We start from the raw sequence: 20478 nt of genomic DNA, 5'->3' as shown, positions 1-20478 counted from the left end.
CAATACACCCAGACACAAAAAAAATACAGACATCCTTCCTAATTCAGTTGCCGGAGACGAAGGAAACCGCTCAGGGATTTCAGCATGAGGCCAATGGTGGCTTTAAAACTGTTTCAGAGTTTAATGGCTGTGATAGGAGAAAACTGAGGATGGATCAACAACATTGTAGTTACTCCACAATACTAACCTAAATGACAGAGTACAGAATACAATTATTCCAAAAAATTTATCCTTTTTTACAATAAGGCACTAAAGTCAAATTGAAAAAATGTTGGCAAAGAAATTAACTTCTTGTCCTGTAATTGTACTTGGGGCAAATCTAACACATCACTGAGTACTACTCTTCATATTTTCAAGCATGGTGGTAGCTACATCATGTTATGGGTATGCTTGTCATCGGTAAGGACTAGGAATAGAGCTAAGCACAGGCAAAATCCTAGAGAAAAACCTGGTTCAGTTGTTTTCCAACAGACACCGGGAGACGAATTCACCTTTCAGGAGTACAATAAGCTAAAACACAAGGACAATTATACACTGGAGTTGCTTACCAAAATGGCATTGAATGTGTTACAATTTCGACTTAAAATCGACTTGAAAACCTATGGCAAGACTTGAAAATGGCTGTCTAGCATTGATCAACAACCAATTTGACCGAGCTTTAAGAAATTTGAAAAGAATAATGTTGTACAATCCAGGTGTGCAAAGCTCTTAGACTTACCCAGAAAGACTCACAGCTGTAATTGTGTTCAAAGGTTATTATAACATGTATTGACTTAGGGGTGTGAATACTTATGCATTCGTGAGCGCTACTTTCAAAACTACTGGTTGAAATATACAAAACCTATATAACACATCGTTAATAGAGTGCCACCATTCATCTTTTCCCATAGGGGATTTCAGAAAATGTAAAATAAGGGCTGTTTTGTGTAGGCTTACCGTGGAGTGGGATTTTGATAACCGTGTAAATCTTCTCGGACAAGGTGATATTTATCAATATATTTGCCTGTACGCACTGCCAAATTCTCTAAAATGACTTTGAAGGCAGCTTAATGTAGAGAAATAAACATTACATTCTCTGGCAATAGTTCTGGTGGACATTCCTGCAGTCAGCATGCCAATTGCACACTCAAAATTTGAGACATCTGTGGCATTTTGTGCACATTTTAGTGTGGCCTTTTATTATCCTCAGCACAAGGTGCCCCTGGCTAATGATGATGCTGTTTAATCAGCTTTTTGATATGCCACACCTGTCAGGTGGATGGATTATCTTGGTAAGGAAGAAATGTTTACTAGCAGGGATGTAAACAAATTAGTGTACAAAATTTGAGAGAAATGCACTTTTTGTGCATATGGAAAATTTCTGGGATCTTTTATTTCAGTTCATGAAACCAACACTTTACATGTTGCATTTCTATTGTTGTTCAGTAATATATATATATATATATATATTTTGTGAACGCTGTGAAAGTCCATCGTCTTCATGGATGAGTGACGCCACCTGTCGGAAGACACTGGTGAAAGTCGATAGATTCAAAACGTCCACCCAAAAAAAAATAAACAGGTCCATCATATCAATGTCACATTAGTCAGAGTATAAACAAGTCAGCACAGCTCTTTCCAAATGGTTCCATTTTATTTGTATCCATGGAATTATTTTACTAGTGAAACTACTGCTGTAGTAAAGCATGGGCAGAGAGAAATACATGCCACACAGGTCTACCATCTGTAGTAAAGCAACATTTCCAGGGGCAGATGTCCTATTACTATTCTCCAACATGGGGAAACACTTATCTCCCAGGTCTGTGCCCATAATCCAAACTAGTGACAGAACGAACCATGTTAACTTTCTGCTACTCTTCAAAAAAGTCTGAATAATGCTGAATAAGTAGTGGCCGGGCCCAGTCCCGAAAAGCCTCTTAGTTTGACATTTGTACCAAGTGATACAATCATCTGTGACAAAGGATGACATCAGCAGAGCTCAGCAAAGACAGTGTGTCTCAATCTGCCCCAAGTTTGCTCAAATAACTTCAATCGGTCACTTGTCTGAGGGCTAAACTAGTTCACAACGGATTGAGAAACACTACTTCATGGATGAAATGTTATTGACCGATGATTGGCCACTCAGTGCTATGTATGACAAAATGCTTGATGACAAACCTGAAGGTAAGGATATTGTTGTGTGTTGAGCTGGAATTACAGAGAATGGTAAATAATGACAACCAAAATGCAACCTACATGGAAAAACAGGCCCCCTCCCTACATACACCCTAACAAAAATCACCTGAAATTTCATCAACATTAAAAAGCAACCAACTTAAAGCCGTTAAAATAAACATGATGTGTCTCTTCACAAAGCTGTCACAACGATCTAGTGCAGGGGTGTCTAACTCATTCCATGGAGGGCCTAGTGTCTGCGGGTTTCTGGTTTTTCCTAAGACACAGAAACCAGGTGAGGGGATTTCTTTACTAATTAGTGACCTTATTTCATCAATGAACAACAAGGGAGGAGTGAAAACCTACAGACAGTTGATCCTCTGTGGAATGAGTTTGACACGTGATCTAGTGCGTGTGCGAGCCACCATCTCACCATATGAACACAAAAATGGGGATTGGCTAAGGACCAACTTTTCTCTTCAACACAGAATCAGTTAGCTGGCGTTTGACTGGCGTTCAGAATAAAAACGTAAAGGAGATTTGTCCAAGCTGGTGGAACGGAATCTTCAACAACCATTGTCTCTCCCACCAGGAATGTCCCCGAGCTTCCAATGTCCCTCTCAGTCTCTCCCTAGGGTTCAGTAGCTAGTGAGCGGGTTCGACAGGGAGTATGTGCCCTGGCGAGAGGCAGAGTGTGACAGGGAGCAGGAAGCTCAGTCGGTGGAGAACAGGTCTCCAGCAGAGGGTAGAGGGGCCAGGCCTCCCGTCACATTGGGCAGCAGAGAGAGGTCAGGCAGGCTCTGGATGTGAGACTTGAGCTCCTTGCGCACCTGCGTGACTCGTGCCAGCTTCTGTTTGTACTCCTGCAATACAAAGAACAGTACCCATGTCAGACGGTACAGTTCTGATGGGTCCACTTTCTACTTCTTTTAAACAATCCAAGTGACTCACAAAGCTGCTGTAGTTGGATCATGGGAAAATATACACTACCGTTCAAAAGCTTGGGGTCACTTAGAAATATCCTTGTTTTTTAAAGAAAAGCACATTTTGTCCATAAAAATAACACCAAACTGATCAGAAATACAGTGTAGACATTGTTAATGTTGTAAATGACTATTGTAGCTGGAAACGGCTGATTTTTAATGGAATATCTACATAGGTGAACAGAGGCCCATTATCAGCAACCATCACTCCTGTGTTCCAGTGGCACGTTGTGTTAGCTAATCCAAGTTTATCATTTTAAAAGGCTAATTGATCATTAGAAAACCCTTTTGCAATTGTTTGCACAGCTGAAAACTGTTGTTTTAATTAAAGAAGCAATAAAACTGGCCTTCCTTAGACTACATTAGCTAACACAACATGTAATTGGAACACAGGAGTGATGGTTGCTGATAATGGGCCTCTGTACACCTATGTAGATATTCCATAAAATAATCTGCCATTTCCAGCTACAATAGTCATTTACAACATTAACAATGTCTACACTGCATTTATGATCAATTTGATGTTATTTTTATGGGCAAAATGTGCTTTTCTTTCAAAAACAAGGACATTTCTAAGTGACCCCAAACTTTTGAATGGTAGTGTACATTTTTCACATTCTAATTGCTTGTTTGTAAAAGACAAGCAAAACAATGATTTTGATTGTTTAGACTTGCTTCTAGTTTCTTCTCCCTCTCTGTGAGGGCTTCCTTCTGGCTACCGATGTACTCGGTCAGCATGCGCGCCAGCTGCCTCCTGTCCTCCAGCTCAGCAGCCAGACGTCCGTTATACTCAGCCAGCAGTAGACAGGCCTCATCCACTGTCTTGGACAGTTTATCAGCTGCCTCTTTATCTATAGGGACAGGGTGAGTCAAGTCAAATTTGAGTTTTTACTTAGGCATAATATTGAAACAACATTAAGTTTCAGAAAACACAATCCCTTGTAGTAGACTAGATTAGGCCAACAATACACATTGAGGTTGGAGAAAGGTGGGGGTCAAGTTTCCTTGTGTTTCAGGTACCATGAATGCTTCCTCAGGACTTACCTGTGATCTTCTCCAGCAGGGACACATCCTGCACCTCCTGTGGCAGAGAGGCGATCTTCTGGCGCACAGCAGCATCACCCGAGGCTGCATTCTCCAGGTCCTGCAGGGCTTTGACCAGCTCCTCCGTCTGAGGGGAGAGGGAGGGAAGGAGAGAAGGGTATGTGAAAGTTCTGGCCAACAATATGCAATTTTCAAGCTTGACCATTTTTCTAAACAACAATTCACAACCAGAGCACAAACTAAAAGCTAGAATCTTCCAAATCAAGAGTCCATGGGACAACCTTTGTATCACTGACACATAGTGGAGAGTTGGGAGATAACTTCAGCTGGTGTGAAAAGCTGTCACAAATTGCAGTGTAATAGACAAAGTACTGGTGAATGAGCTAAAGGCTTATGGAGTTGTTGGTTCAGCCTACCAGCTGTGGCCCTGAGATGTCTGAATTCTGTGGGGACATGTTGCCCCTGTAGTCATCTTCTTCCTCTTCCTCCGGCTCTTGGATCATCTTCTGATAGGTCCGTTTAGGGGCCTTCTTCTCCTCTGCAAAAGATACCACAGATTTAGAAAGAAAACACCATATTCACAAAAACAACAACATTGGACGTGCATGTTTCTTGGAAATTCTGACATCCAAAATGCCTACATAGGAAACATCCCATCACCAGCAACCAATTTAGTAAAGCTGAACTGCTCCATCAGTGAAGACCCAGGGGACTCTGACTGTACCTGTGGGTTGGTGTTGGGGGCTGTTTGAGTCTTCGATAGCAAGCTTCAGCTGCTGGATGAACTCTGCCTTGTAGAGGCTGCGCTCCTGCCAGATAGTCAGCAGCCTGTCGATGGGCTTTCTACAGCCATCATCTGCCTCTCTGAGGGAGGGAGAGAAAGAGACAGAGATTCATCATGAAATTCAACTCTTCCTCGCCGAGCAACTCAATAACTTATTTGATCCTCTTTGTTCTTGTGTTGTTATGCTGCTGTAGAATACAGTAGCAGCGTAATCCATTTACCAATGTTTTGAAGCAGGTTAATGTCTAACCAGGGCCTAAAATTAACACCCGCAGGTACATTTTGGCATTGTAAAATATTGTGTTCTACAGCTTGCAAACAAATGTGACTCTGGGTGACAACATAGGGCTGTTTTTTTTCCAACATAAGGACTGTTTTCCTTAAGACATTAAGTCTGCTTCATGTTTTGTTTCCTTTGCTTCTTTACTTCCTAGTATCACGATATTGGTATCGTGACAAAATTAATTAGCCATATACTATAAACCCCTGAGGTGACTTAATGCTATTATAAACTGCTTACCTACATCAATAGAACAGTAAACAAGTATTTTTTGCATCATACCCGTGGTATAGTGTCTGATATACACATGGCTGAAATACTGTTTAAGCTAATCAGCATCCGGTACCCTAGCTCTCAAAAACTCAAGGCATCATTCTGCTTTCTCCCTACAGTTTTCAGCCATTATCTTTGCCCACGACTAACTCATGTGAACTACAATCCCGACGCTATGCTTTAACGTTTCGTAACGTCAATAATCATTGCTTGCAATATGGCTTTCGAAACATACAGTCCTTATCTTTCATCAGCGAGAAAGAATCGTAAAAAAAAAAGAAAGATACACTTACTGTAGCAGTTTGCACAGATCAATACAGCTATGGGTTCCTTCATCCAATGACACTACACTTCCCGAATTACTCTCACACACAGGTGTTCGGAGCATGCTATATACCTAATTGTATGTAAACTTTATTTAACTAGGCAAGTCAGTTAAGAACAAATTCTTATTTACAATGACGGCCTACACCGGCCAAACCCGGACGACGCTGAGGCAATTGTGCGCTGCCCTATGGGACTCCCAATCACGGCCTGTTGTGATACAGCCTGAATTCGAACCAGGGTGTCTATAGTGATGCCTCATGCACTGAGATGCAGTGTCTTAGACCGCTGCGCCACTCGGGAGCCCCTAATTAGCACAGGTGCTCACCTCATCTTCCATAAACAAGCCCTGTAACATGGAGATATGGCCATGTGAGAACACTAACACTATCAAGGTGTGTATCAATTTAACCTTTTGATTTTTGAAACATTTCTTGCTGATATGAAAGTCCTTATGCTTCCAAAACCGTACCGCAAGCGATGGGTGTTAATGTTCAGATTGAGCGTAGGGGCTCTTACCAAAACTCCCCTGTACAGAAGATGCCTTTGTCCAATGACTTATGTGTAATGTAATGTAACTGAGAGTCCTGATCAAGGGCTACCAGTACCCAAACTACCCAGTTTATAATAAAACATAGGCCTGCATCACAAACCTGCACATTTCAGTGGTAGACAAGTTTAGCCCTGAAACGGTAACATACCAGACCACATACCTTGCAACATGAGAGCAAGCGTCAACAAGGACTGTCTCAAAGTCTTTAGCGAACTCTGGACCTTTCTTCTTGCTGTTTTGAATCACGTCATTGGCAAGATACAGGAAAGTCAACTTCCTGCTGCTTTTTGCTGAAAGACAAATACAGAACGTAGACCGGGTAAATATGGTTTGGCATACTTCATGTGACATCAACGTTTCAGTGTGTAAATAGCAGTTAAAGAATATTGTCGAGGTGGCGACGTTCATAAGTACTCTCACCTTTCTTCAGTTCTCTGTGCCATACTTTGACGATGAGCGGCGAGTGTTTGCGATGATGAATGATCCACAGAGACAGCGTCTGTACGCTTTGCTGAGAGTTGCTGAGCTCAGAAAGCTTCTTCTCCAACGCAGACTCAGAAAAAGAAGACATGATGTGCCCAGAAAGTACTCTTTGATGTACCGTTACACACCCCACAACTTTTTGAGGTTAACTGAGGAAACCAACAATGTCCACAAAAACAAAGTTCCCGCCAGTTAAACACGCAACCTGCTGCATAAAACTGTCTAGCTAATCGTCTGTCTATGCTTCTCTTCGCTAACAGGATAGCTACGAACCCGTGTAAAATATACATGCGCATTTACATTGATGAGCGTGTAAGCTTGTTTACCTAGCTAGACAACTATAATAGCTATCTGTTTACAAATGGCCAACTAGAAAGTCCTAGATAGGTAGCCTAGCAAGCTAGCTAATCTATCCACTGGCTTTGTTTACTAGCTAGCTACTACGATACTAGATGTAAGTTACTTACCAATACATCTATTTATAATTTAGTATAGTGCCGTTTGAATACATGTAGCTTTAACGTTTCTTTGAAACGTACGTTTCTTCGTTAGCTACAGTACTAGTACAGTAGCTAGTTAACTAGCATTCTAGAAAACACCACAGCTCTCTGGATCGCTTCAAAGATGGCCGCTTGACCTTTCACCCGATACACAGGGTTCAAAGTCTGTTCAAAACCCTTTGTGAATTTTGTGATATTAGATCATAACTAGAAACATTATTCAAATACTGTCACGTGTAGCTATATTTCACGACTTAAAATTACATGCAAAGTAGCTAGCTAGATCAACCGACGTCGGTCAAGACTATGCTATTATGTTATTGACTGTACGTTTGTTTATGTGTAACTCGGTGTTGTTTTTGTCGTACTGCTTTGCTTTATCTTGGCCAGGTCGCAGTTGTAAATGAGAACTTGTTCTCAACTGGCCTACCTGGTTAAATAAATGTGAAATAAAAAAAAGTATTAAAAAAAGACAAGTTCAGAGTATCATCAGCAAAAATGTTGCGCTAGCTAGCTTACTGTGAGTAAGTCAGCGTAGCCAAAGAGTATATCAGGCTACTCGCTTAGCTACCTGGAACGAAGTGAACTTTGACCTGAAAACCGTTGCAATATCTTTCTTTTAAAGTATGAAGTGCACCAAAGCTAGCTAACAAGCATGGAAAGCATACACAACTGTATGCGTCGCAGAATAATGACGTCCTACAGGAATAGTGACGCCTGTGTGACGGAGAGCTAGGACCATCAGTGGCTAAGACAGCTAGCCTGTCTTCATTTAGTTTCAGTGCTGTATCTCGAAATGAGTTCGTCTCAGATGTCCGTCACTAAATATATACTAGCAAAGGTAAGCTTATTTGAATCTTACTTTGTTAGGTTGTTCTAGCTTTGGCATTTAAGCATTCCAATAACTAACTAAGATAGCTAGCTAGCCAGATATACAGTATCTAGCTAACTAGCTTTAATAAGGATGGTAACTAGCTTTAGCAAGGGTGGTCAGGCAAAGTTCTGATATGGGTGATTAGCAACAGACCAAATTTGACTTATAAAATGAACATTTAGGTAACAAAGATATACCTCTAAGCTATTATCCTGATAAAATGAATTTGCTAGAGTGCATTGAGCGGGCATACTGCTGAACTGCATCCAACTACTTTCCTAAAGAGTATATGGTAGCTATGATTCTAATATCTTAATTTTCTGTTTCAGTGAGTAACATCTGTCTTCAAAGAATGGACCATCTGATTGATGACCCAAAGCTTGCTTTTGCTTACCTCCGTCCAGCCTGTGTGCTTCTGACTCGTGAGCCCACGGTGGGCAATGTGGAGCACACAGCTGAGGCATGTAAATGATAGTCCTGCAGCTGCTGCAGGGTTCCATGTCCTTTTCACTCTCTGCTTCGCCCTCAAAAACTCTGGCCCCAAGTGGGATGGCTTGGTCCAGGCTGTGGCCGAGGCCATGGGCTACGTCCTGGAGAACACCTGTGTACGGAGCTGGAAGACGCTGAGAGATCTCCTTTCTGAGCTTCTGCCTCTGCTCCCCCATGGACCCAGGGAAGCCGGTGCTGGCTTCCCTGGGTCCATGGGGGAGCAGAGGCAGAAGCTCAGAAAGGAGATCTCTCAGAGGAGCTGAAAGCTGCAGTACTGAGGTACATGGATGCTCTGCTGCATGCAGCCTACCATGATGTGGTCTTCAAGCTGTTTGAGCCCGCCATGCTGCCTGGCCTTGGGGCTGCTATCTCTCTGCTGCTTGCCCTGGGAGAGCAGGAGAAGTCCCTCACTGTGCAAGCGGCTGCACTAAAATGCCTGCAGGCTCTGACCCTCCAGTGTGACTGTTCTCTGGACCATGTGTCAGTGGGTCAGTAAGAGAGGCGTATCCTAGGCAACACCGTGGCTTCTTTCTTACCTTGGATTGCTGTGAGCCATGTGATCACTGGGGATATTAGGCATGGACACACTGTTACTGTTAGGGAAATAAAGGTGTGGTTCAAGACAGTGGGACTGGTGTTGGCTGACGACCAGCTACAGAACAACAGGGCTGGGAAGATACAGCCCTGGGAGCTGGGGAGAGTAGGGGAGCTAGTAGTGCAGAGGACTCAGGACTGGGTGAGAAACACCTCTGGGAGGCTAGCCTTACTGTTAAAAAATATAATATCCTGCACCTCAGCTCATCAGCACTGGAGAGTGAGGCTTGACATGGTAAACTTTTCAGACCACCAGCAGGTATCCAAGGCCCTGATGCAGGTGTTGGAGTTCAATGTGATGGATGTCCGCATCGTGGAGGAGAGGAACTCTTCGGTTACCATGGAGACAGGGCCCCACGGGGCACATGCTCAGAAGAACATTTCCTCTACTTCAGAGACGATAGGATCTTCTCCATTCTCAAGGAGATATGCAGGATGTTAGGTTTCTATGGAAATGTGTATCTCCTAGGGGATCACTTTATGGATCTGTACAAGGAGTCGTCGGTCTACAGGAAGCAGGCTGCCATGGTGATGAATGAGATGGTCACAGGGACAGCGAGCATCTGGATGGCAGGGGGCACGGACAAGCAGGGTGTGTGCAGTCAGGAGGACTTGAAAGCAGCAGTGGAGTCCATCATAGAGGAGTAAACCAGCCTGAGCCACTGGCACCTGTCAACCCTTATTAGTGAGGAGTCTGACAGAGGGGCACAGGAGCATCTAAGTCAATCTAGTCTCCTCTCCATATCTAATGGGGTTGAAGGGAAAGGGAATCCCCTCCAGTTGGTCCAAGCAGTCCACAAGAGCTCCACAATCCACGAGCTGAACAGCAACATCTGGCAGATATGCATCCAGTTGGAAGGGATAGGCTGCTTCGCCCAGGCCTTGGGGATGGACTTCCATCTAATTCTGATGACATCACTATACCCGGTTCTGGAGAAGGCCGGGGGTGAGGCACTGTTGATCAGCCAGGCAGCACTGAATGCCATGTGGGACATCAGCCAGACCTATGGATATACCTCCCTGAAGGATCTGATCAATGAGAACTCTGACTACCTGCAGAACGATGAGTCTGAACCTCCAGAGGCTGGGCGTCCGTCCCCAGGGTCCTCACCGTCATGTTTAGCCACTCCGACCCCAGCCTGCTGTCTCTGGTGGGGGACATCGTCCAGGATGTGTTTCTGGCTCTGGACATGAGTTACAATGAGACGTCCCCTCTGTTCTGCACTGTGCTGCACTCACTTATGAAGGCTCTAGGTAAAGTTTCTATACCCACTTAAATGTTTTCCCTAGTTTATAACATTGTTATCACCACGTTATGGCATACTTTTTAATAGGAGAACTCAGAGGAAATTGAAACACAGGACACAAAATGACAGCCTTTAGCTATAACACAGCCTAAGTAACACAATCTTAATCATGTTTCTTTTCAACCACAGCGAGATGGTTCCTCTCTAGTGTTGGGGAACCAGTGAGAATAAAGGAACCAAGAAGGCGTGGCGTGAGCAGGACCAGCTGAATGTGCGCCGGTTTTTCCTGGACTACCACAAACAGAAAGATCTGGCAGAGGAAGAGCAATGCACAGAGCAGCCAGGTTAGTTGGGGCTCTCTCTTTCTGGCTGCCACGCTATTCCCTTGGGAGATCATTTCTCACACTGATGCACAACATTAATGCTATGCTTGATGAAGCTTCTTAGTACTACTGTGCCATGTCAGACCTGAATAAGTTTCACCCATGCTGTTTTCCTCACAGCTGGGTCCCAAGTCAATGCACTGCTTTTTAGGGATCGGCAGATTTTGTGTGGTGTGCTTCTCCCAGTTCAAGTTGTGTTACACAAATGTCTATTGAAAGCTGTTCTACAGAAATCAGAATCTATCAGTGTTATGACTCGCTACGTTCCTTGCACTGCATTGAAGTGTTCTGTGGTTGTTATTTCAGAGATCCCACCTCCGGTGGAGTTTGAAGAAGATATTGAGGGTCCTGATGTGAAAGCTGAACTCCCAGCCCAAATCACCATAGCCAAAGAAGCCATGGAATGCTGCATCCACCTGCTCTCCGACCACCGGCTCAGCCTCAACATACAGCTGTAGATCGTTTAGCACTCAAACAGAAGGAGCTTGAAAATACAACTAGTTTTGCCACCACATGTTGCTGTGTGTTTAGTGACACCAGAGCAGTTGGTCCCTGTGTCCCAGGCTTTGTAGAGCTGACCCTGTGTGTCTATTGCAGGTTGTGGATGTGCTGGAGCTGTGTGTCTGTGTGCTGATTGAGAAAGAGAATGAGCTGCTCACCGCTGCTGGCCTGACCTCCTGCTCCGACTCACTGCTGATGATCCGCTAGTTGCCCTCCAGGGTATCTCACTACTTCCACCACTCTGACTACTAGTACACTACTATTTAACTCAGTGGAATAATTATCATTTCATGATTGTTTATATAGTAAATAATTGATGACATCAATTAGAAAAAGTTCACATAAGTTTTTGTTTTTTTCATTAATGGTTAGACTGTCATGAAAGTGTACATGATTCATCTAGAACAATTTAATTCATTATGATGTCCGTTTGTGTTTGCTCTCTAGGTTCTGTGCACACTGTGGGAAACCTGCAGATGTTTCCTGAGGAAGAGGGTGTCTAAAGAAGTGCTTCCCACGCTGATTGCCTCGCTGTCCAAACAGGTTCCAGTGAGTGCCAGGGCCGGCCCAGTTTACAGCCACACCCGTCCTACAACCTGCAGCTGGCTGTGCTGCAGGGCCTGGGGGCTCTCTGCCTCCGACTGGACCTAAGTAGGCCACCAACACCCTCACACTTCTTTATTCTGGGTTATACTTTTTTTTCATAATTTTATTGGGAATGTTAAAACTATATAAACTCAGCAAAAAAATAAACGTCATCTCACTGTCAACTGCGTTTATTTTCAGCAAACTTAACGTGTAAATATTTGTATGAACATAACAAGATTCAACAACTGAGACATAAACTGAACAAGTTCCACAATTGAATAATGTGTCCCTGAACAAAGGGGGGGTAAAAATCAAAAGTAACAGTCAGTATCTGGTGTGGCCACCAGCTGCATTAAGTACTGCAGTGCATCTCCTCCTCATGGACTGCACCAGATTTGCCAGTTCTTGCTGTGAGATGTTACCCCACTCTTCCACCAAGGCACCTGCAAGTTCCTGGACATTTCTGGGGGGAATGGCCCTAGCCATCACCCTCCGATCCAACAGGTCCCAGACGTGCTCAATGGGATTGAGATCCGGGCTCTTCGCTGGCCATGGCAGAACACTGACATTCCTGCCTTGCAGAAAATCCCGCACAGAACGAGCAGTATGGCTGGTGGCATTGTCATGCTGGAGGGTCATGTCAGGATGAGCCTGCAGGAAGGGGGTTACCACATGAGGGAGGAGGATGTCTTCCCTGTAACGCACAGCATTGAGATTGCCTGCAATGACACCAAGCTCAGTCCAATGATGCTGTGACACACCGCCCCAGACCATGACGGACCCTCCACCTCCAAATCGATCCCGCTCCAGAGTACAGGCCTCGGTGTAACGCTCATTCCTTCGACGATAAACGCGAATCCGACCATCACCCCTGGTGAGATAAAACCGCGACTCGTCAGTGAAGAGCACTTTTTGCCAGTCCTGTCTGGTCCAGCGACGGTGGGTTTGTGCCCATTGGCGACGTTGTTGCCGGTGATGTCTGGTGAGCCCTTTGTCCAGCCTCTCTCAGCCTATTGCGGACAGTCTGAGCACTGATGGAGGGATTGTGCGTTCCTGGTGTAACTCAGGCAGTTGTTGTTGCCATCCTGTACCTGTCCCGCAGGTGTGATGTTCGGATGTACCGATCCTATGCAGGTGTTACACATGGTATGCCACTGCGAGGATGATCAGCTGTCTGTCCTGTCTCCCTGTAGCGCTGTCTTAGGCGTCTCACAGTACGGACATTGCAATTTATTGCCCTGGCCACATCTGCAGTCCTCATGTCACCTTTCAGCATGCCTAAGGCACGTTCACGCAGATGAGCAGGGACCCTGGGCATCTTTCTTTTGGTGTTTTTCAGAGTCAGTAGAAAGGCCTCTTTAATGTCCTAAGTTTTCTTAACTGTGAGCTTAATTGCCTACAGTCTGTAAGTTGTTAGTGTCCTAACGACCGTTCCACAGGTGCATGTTCATTCATTGTTTATGGTTCATTGAACAAGCATGGGAGACAGTGTTTAAACCCTTTACAATGAAGATCTGTGAAGTTATTTGGATTTTTACGAATTATCTTTGAAAGATAGGGTGCTGAAAAAGGGACATTTCTTTTTCTGCTGAGTTTAGCTTTTTGGCCACTAGGTGTCAATCTTGCACTGTTTTTGAATTACAAAGTGTGTGTCCGATAGACTGCATTGAATGGTGTATGTGCATGTAAATGTCCCCAACCAAGCTCCTAAGGGAAAAAGACATCGCTGCTGCCAAGGGAAATGGAGGGAACTGGAGACACACACACACAAAGCAGAGCCACCATGATACCCACTGGTTTTCAACAGTAGATCGGTTTGGATACACTTCAACTAGCTGAGTCAATACATGGTCTTCCTTGGTGCTTGAAGATGCTGCCTCTTTCCTCATCAGCCCCAGAGGAATACAGCTGGGTAGGCTTTTGTTGAGACATCGAGAGACAGAGACTGCAGCAGCAGAAGCAGTACTAGAACACACTGGTAAACATCGACTCCACCTCACCGCTGAAACGTCTCCAGAAAGGCAATTACTAGCCAGGCCACAGAGAAAGAGAAATTCTCCTGATGTGATATGCTTTTAGCTTTATTTACCCCATAGAGAAACTCCTGGGCTGGCCTTTCCCTCAGTATTTTGCTGTGTGTTTCCCTCCTGTTTCCACATGAGACAGAAGGGATAGGGATACAGGATGAAATTAATGCTGAAATAATCCCATTTACCTTTTGAAATATGCACCAATGTATTCAGACACAATGAGTAGGCTTGTTTTTCAACCGTGTGGGTTGAATTGCCAAATAAGCAAAGCGTCGCTAAAGACCTTGAGGAAGATGCGATTAGACTTATTTTGAAATTATGTTTGAATGGTGGCCCAGTTAGGAGCTTAGGGAATATGTGTCTGTGGGGTGGTGGGGGGGGCTACTACAAAGTGATGAAGTTGCCATGACTATGAAAGGTACTGAGAGTGGGGAGTGGATGTGTAAAATCCAGAGATGGAGACAGGCTGCTGTGAAATTCCCAGGGGATTTCAGCAGTTTCTCCTCAACACACTCTCCATTGTTTTTCCCCGTTTTTTTTCTTTCTTTCCCTCGGTTTTCCTTCTGGTATATGTGTTGTATCTGTGTTGTATTTGCAGGGGACTCAGACCTGGATGCTGTAACTGAAGCCTGTCTGCCCTACCTCGGCTGCAGACAGCCACCCAACCTGCAAGAGGCATGTCTCAGGTATACAGTGGGGGGAAAAGTATTTGATCCCCTGCTGATTTTGTACGTTTGCCCACTGACAAAGAAAGGATCAGTCTATAATTTTAATGGTAGGTTTATTTGAACAGTGAGAGACAGAATAACAACAAAAATATCCAGAAAAACGCATGTCAAAAATGTTATAAATTGATTTGCTTTTTAATGAGGGAAATAAGTATTTGACCCCCTCTCAATCAGAAAGATTTCTGGCTCCCAGGTGTCTTTTATACAGGTAACGAGCTGAGATTAGGAGCACACTCTTAAAGGGAGTGCTCCTAATCAAAGGGAGTGCTCCTAACCACAGCTTGTTACCTGTAAAAAAGACACCTGTCCACAGAAGCAATCAATCAATCAGATTCCAAACTCTCCACCATGGCCAAGATCAAAGAGCTCTCCAAGGATGTCAGGGACAAGATTGTAGACCTACACAAGGCTGGAATGGGCTACAAGACCATCGCCAAGCAGCTTGGTGAGAAGGTGACAACATTTGGTGTGATTATTCGCAAATGGAAGAAACGCAAAATAACTGCCAATATCACTCGGCCTGGGGCTCCATGCAAGATCTCACCTCGTGGAGTTGCAATGATCATGAGAACGGTGAGGAATCAGCCCAGAACTACACGGGAGGATCTTGTCAATGATCTCAAGGCAGCTGGGACCATAGTCACCAAGAAAACAATTGGTAACACACAATGCCGTGAAGGACTGAAATCCTGCAGCGCCCGCAAGGTCCCCCTGCTCAAGAATACATATACAGGCCCGTCTGAAGTCTGCCAATGAACATCTGAATGACTCAGAGGACAACTGGGTGAAAGTTTTGTGGTCAGATGAGACCAAAATGGAGCTCTTTGACATCAACTCAACTCGCCGTGTTTGGAGGAGGAGGAATGCTGCCTATGACCCCAAGAACACCATCTCCACCGTCAAACATGGAGGTGGAAACATTATGCTTTGGGGGTGTTTTTCTGCTAAGGGGACAGGACAACTTAACCGCATCAAAGGGATGATGGACGGGGCCATGTACCGTCAAATCTTGGGTGAAAACCTCCTTCCCTCAGCCAGGGCATTGAAAATGGGTCGTGGATGGGTATTCCAGCATGACAATGACCCAAAACACACATGGCCAAGGCAATAAAGGAGTGGCTCAAGAAGAAGCACATTAAGGTCCTGGAGTGGCTTAGCCAGTCTCCAGACCTTAATCCCATAGAAAATCTGTGGAGGGAGCTGAAGGTTCGAGTTGCCAAACGTCAGCCTCAAAACCTTAATGACTTGGAGAAGATCTGCAAAGAGGAGTGGGACAAAATCCCTCCTGAGATGTGTGCAAACCTGGTGGCCAGCTACAAGAAACGTCTGACCTCTGTGATTGCCAACAAGGGTTTTGCCACCAAGTACTAAGTCATGTTTTGCAGAGGGGTCAAATACTTATTTCCCTCATTAAAATGCAAATAATTTTATAACATTTTTGACATGCGTTTTTCTGGATTTTTTTGTTGTTATTCTGTCTCTCACTGTTCAAATAAACCTACTATTAAAATGATAGACTGATCATTTCTTTGTAAGTGGGCAAACGTACAAAATCAGCAGGGGATCAAATACTTTTTCCCCCACTGTACATCTAAAGCAATAATACATCTAGATTGGACACTGGAGCAGTGGAATGGCGTTCTCTGGAGTGATGAATCCTGCTTCACCATCTGGCAGGCCGAAGTACAAATCTTGTTATGGCGGTTGCCAGGAAAACACTACCTGCCCCAATGCGTAGTGCCAACTGTAAAGTTTGGTGGAGGAGGAATAATGGTCTGGGGCAATTTTTCATGGTTCGAGCTAGGCCCCTTAGTTCCAGTGAAGGGAAATCTTAACGCTACAGCATACAATGACATTCTAAACGATTCTGTGTGGCTTCTTGTGGCTGAATGGAAGCAAGTCCCCGCAACAATGTTCCAACATCTAGTGGAAAGCCTTCCCAGAAGAAATGAGGCTGTTATAGCAGCAAAGTGGGGAGCAACTCCATATTAATTCCCATGATTTTGGAATGAGATGTTTGACGAGCAGGTGTCAACATACTTTTGGTCATGTAGTGAATTTTAACACATCATACATTGTGGTTCAATTTATGACCTTATTTATCAGCTTTCTATTATTCAGTTAAATGTATCAATGTGCTATTCTGTACCGTGTCTTCCGGCACCTGATTGAGGTGGACCCTGATGCCTTCTAGTTGACTCTGAACGTGTTCTACTGTCCCTGCTCCTACACCCCACCCTGACCTGCAGCCTGTGGAGCTGAGTGGGATGGGCCTTAAGAAGAACGAGTACACAGGCAACGTCTTGAAACTCTTGGAGGATTGTGGGTTACCTCTGGACACACAGCCAGCAGCAACAGAGATCCAGTGATCTGCACCAATAAACAGTTCCCCAGTCATCCACCCGACTGTCCCCAGGCGGAGGAAGGAACACTACACTGACGACAGCCACAGGAGAGCACAGCATGTTTTAGTCTTCCCCAACCTCTTTTCAGGGACTGTGCCTTGCAGACATCATCCTATAGTTTAACATTTTGGTGTTTCAAAGTCACTGTTAAGTGCTGATTCTGTGCAAGTGTTGGGTAAGGGTGTACATATTCCAATGTGCTCACAAGGGATGGCCAAAAGGCCACTATTCTGAATGTTAAAGTAGTAATTAATAGTCTTTTTAATAAACAATTATTGTTTTTTAATAAGAGATTTAAAAAATGTTTGACCTTCATTGTAACTGCTTAGCCTTTCATACAAGTAGATACAGCAATCGATGTCATAGTTGACCTCCTCCACCATAAGTAGAATGGCAGAGCTTTCATCTTGCCTTCCATTCCAGCTTCAAATTCACATCTTGGTTCCATTCCTCCTTTAATAACCAGACGTCATGGTCATTCCACACAAACTTCCATTTGATTCACACAGAATAGATCTGCTACTTGCTGCACAAATGCCTGATTGAAAGCATGATTTTGAATACAACTTGAACTCCCCTGAGGGTTCAAGTGTAGGTTAGAGCCTGGGCTTGTTTGTCAAGTCTTGTTTAGACTGTGGGGTCTGGAAGAATCTCTGCGACATCATAATGAATGTGCGTGCCGGGGAAACGGGAACAGGGTTGCCACGTGTTTTGCGTTGGTGAGGGAGCGCTTTATCACCTCCATACTTTGCTATTTATCCAGCTGACAATGCTGACAATAGCGTCATTACTCATCAACCATGGAAGGCCTGTCTGGCAGCCCATAAAAACACAGCCAGGGATAGGATAATGTGATATCCCCCAAAACCAGGCTTGATAATGACACGTAGCAAGGCTTTTTATTCTGTTAATCATCAAATCATCTGACACAAGCATGGCTTGACAGATTTAGGCAGGCACTGCTTGGCACACCAATGGATAGATAATACAGTTCTGAGAAAATGACATACTGTAAGACCGAATGTGTTGATTGCTGCTCAGGATACATGGGCGTGAGGAAGGAGACTGGTGAGAGAAAATGTGTGACTGCCTTATGAGTTAACTGTGATGCCGTATTCTGGATTTTAATAATAATGTCTTTACAATGGCAGCATACAAATCAGTGTGTTTGCATATAAATGATAGCAAGGTCAGATGTCGACTTTTCAGGAATGTAATACAACAAATGTTGATCTATCATCAACGTCTCAAGGGCTTACATATTACAGGTACTGAATTATTACATATATTCTGAAGGCAGATCACATTCAAGTCACAATAGATAGGTTCATGTACACTTTATTTAATTTGATAAAGGCATAAATTTAGTGCGAGACCAACATCCTAGAAGACATTCTAAAATGTACAACATTTTTACAATGATTTCTTACAAAACATCAAAGCAAAGTTTAGAGCAAGAAACAATTCTATTATCCATCAGGTCTTTCTAACAGCCACATTATCTGTTGGGAAAGCACAAAACACAATGAACAGGTTTTACTTTATAAACATTGGTGTAGCTCTGGTTGGATGGAAATCATGACCCACTGATATTAACCCATAGAACCCCCCCTTGTCTTACCATGGAGAAACAGCGAATGAACTGCTCAGAAAACAAACCCAAATGAATAAAGCAACAAGTAACCCTTCCAGCTTATACGTCCTCTTAGATGATTGAAAAAGATTGTAAGAAAACATGTTAAACATGCACTTTTTATCATTATATACAGTAACATGTACAGTGTAGACAATCTAGAGCAGGGATGGGCAACTGGCAGATCAAACCCAAAACAATTTATTGAAATAAATAAATAGGAACTCATTCGGGGGAATTGACTGTTGAGAGTTAGGTTGTGCATCAGCAGTTATCTTATGTCAGTCACTGAAACTCACTCAATTAGCTACACATTTTTAGATTAGTAAATTAGTCTAGCCAGCAATCTAAACATGTAGTAATCATGGCCCCCCCCCCCCACCGATTTTTTTTTTTTAGGTCACTCTCACTCAGATATATTAACATGGCATAAGTCAGGACACAATGTGTAGAATTGCAGGAAATTAGCTTAAACACTGCTAATATTTGTCTCCACCCCATGGCTAAATGAGTCAAATTGCATAAAATGGCAATCTTTTCTACGCCCAATGGCTAAATGTGTAGAATTGCAGGAAAGTAAGTCTAAAACAAACCAAAAAAATCTCTCCATTGTTAAGAGTGGGGGACGCTAAAATGTTTTGCCCCCCCAACAAAATGTAGCTTAGGGTGAAAAATGGGTATGGATGTGAGTGCGCACACTGTGGCCACTCATGATGAGTTCAGATTTTTTGTGGCCCCCATCTCCATCAAAGTTGCCCACCCCTGATCTAGAGGGTTGTGGTAAAGAGAAGGGTTTGGCCTGGGAGAGGACTTGGGATGTTTTTGATGGGACAGTGTGAGGGCTGAGGTTAGAGATTTAGGACTGAGGTGGCACTGAGATATAGTCCCTTTGGTGTCTGGAGCAGTGGTAGGGGTGGATGAATCAGAGGTCTGGGTAAATTGCGCTGCGGCCCTCCGGGACTGGAACTACCCACCCGGGGTGTGGGGCTGAGGCCAGACCAAAACAGGCAGAGGAGGTTATGGGTGAGCTGTGAGGTGTAGAGGACAGCTGTCAGTACAGTCAGTAGCGCTGCCAGTCTCAGCAGACCTCTTCCTCAGCTCCCTGCCAGTGCCTGTTGGTTTGTGGTGGGATGCTGGCGAGTGTTTGCCATGCTCCGGCTGGTGCCTGCTGCTCGCCAGGCCCTTGGTGTCCTGGGGTTGGACGTTTTCTCCATGATGGCGCAGCTTCGGGTTCTGGTTTCTCTCTGACTCCACCTGCAGGTAGGCCCTCACCTTGTGGTGGCGGGCGTTGCTGTCGGTGTCGCTGAAGTCGATCACACGGCACTCGTATGTGCCCTCGTCAGACGGCTTCACGCTGGACAGACAAAGCTTGTGGGAGATGTTGCTCCCGGCAACCTTCACCACCTGTAAAACAGACCAACAGAATTATATTTCATTGGTCGACATCCAAGAGTTAAATTATACATTTTGGTCCATGACTGTATACCCTATCTATTACAAACAAAAACTAGAAATCCTCACATCATGATATCTCAACCCTAATTTGTCGTCCAGCTGAATTTCTCATTCAGATCTGAAAATACTCTGTGTCTGTATCTGTTATTCAATTTGTTCCGAAAAACAATAAA

General features: G+C 44.2%; 2 protein-coding genes and 1 pseudogene across 3 annotated transcripts in view; 1 reads left to right on the top strand and 2 right to left on the bottom strand.

The window, feature by feature from the left end:
* Positions 1 to 1614: 1614 nt before the first annotated feature.
* Positions 1615 to 8049, bottom strand: LOC106572358 (regulation of nuclear pre-mRNA domain-containing protein 1B). Of its 2 annotated transcripts, XM_014146420.2 has the most exons (8): positions 7346 to 8049; positions 6816 to 7027; positions 6556 to 6685; positions 4906 to 5045; positions 4598 to 4719; positions 4182 to 4308; positions 3813 to 3988; positions 1615 to 3017 (listed from the first exon to the last, which is right to left on the bottom strand). In XM_014146420.2, the coding sequence occupies exons 2-8, from the start codon at positions 6964 to 6966 to the stop codon at positions 2868 to 2870; spliced, it is 996 nt and encodes a 331-aa protein (XP_014001895.1). In that variant the 5' UTR covers positions 6967 to 7027; positions 7346 to 8049; the 3' UTR covers positions 1615 to 2867. The 2 variants fall into 2 exon arrangements, with proteins under 2 accessions (XP_014001895.1, XP_045552124.1); XM_045696168.1 differs by having other exon boundaries at positions 6816 to 8049.
* Positions 8050 to 8692: 643 nt separating this feature from the next.
* On the top strand, positions 8693 to 17074 carry LOC106572371 (TELO2-interacting protein 1 homolog; annotated as a pseudogene).
* A 1465-nt stretch (positions 17075 to 18539) lies between these two features.
* The window catches only part of LOC106572359 (V-set and transmembrane domain-containing protein 2-like protein), a 48562-nt gene continuing 46623 nt past the window's right edge, over positions 18540 to 20478 (bottom strand). The window contains exon 4 of the mRNA XM_014146421.2: positions 18540 to 20254. Coding sequence (XP_014001896.1) covers positions 19868 to 20254 — 387 coding nt within the window. The 3' untranslated portion in view covers positions 18540 to 19867. The remainder of the gene's footprint in view (positions 20255 to 20478) is intronic.

The sequence above is a fragment of the Salmo salar genome, chromosome ssa15 (assembly GCF_905237065.1).
Source record: "Salmo salar chromosome ssa15, Ssal_v3.1, whole genome shotgun sequence".
Taxonomy (NCBI): domain Eukaryota; kingdom Metazoa; phylum Chordata; class Actinopteri; order Salmoniformes; family Salmonidae; genus Salmo; species Salmo salar.
The sequence above is the reverse complement of the archived record's forward strand: the minus strand, read 5'-3'. Positions and strand labels throughout refer to the sequence as shown.

Bases quoted from the DNA above. Each gene is read 5' to 3' on its own strand.
- LOC106572358 (XM_045696168.1), bottom strand. From the start codon at position 6,966: ATGTCTTCTTTTTCTGAGTCTGCGTTGGAGAAGAAGCTTTCTGAGCTC. The intron at 4,309-4,597 runs GTAGGCTGAACC...CTCTCCCCTCAG, and splicing joins ACATCTCAGGGCCACAGCTG to ACGGAGGAGCTGGTCAAAGC. The intron at 3,989-4,181 runs GTAAGTCCTGAG...CTGTCCCTATAG, and splicing joins CCTGCTGGAGAAGATCACAG to ATAAAGAGGCAGCTGATAAA.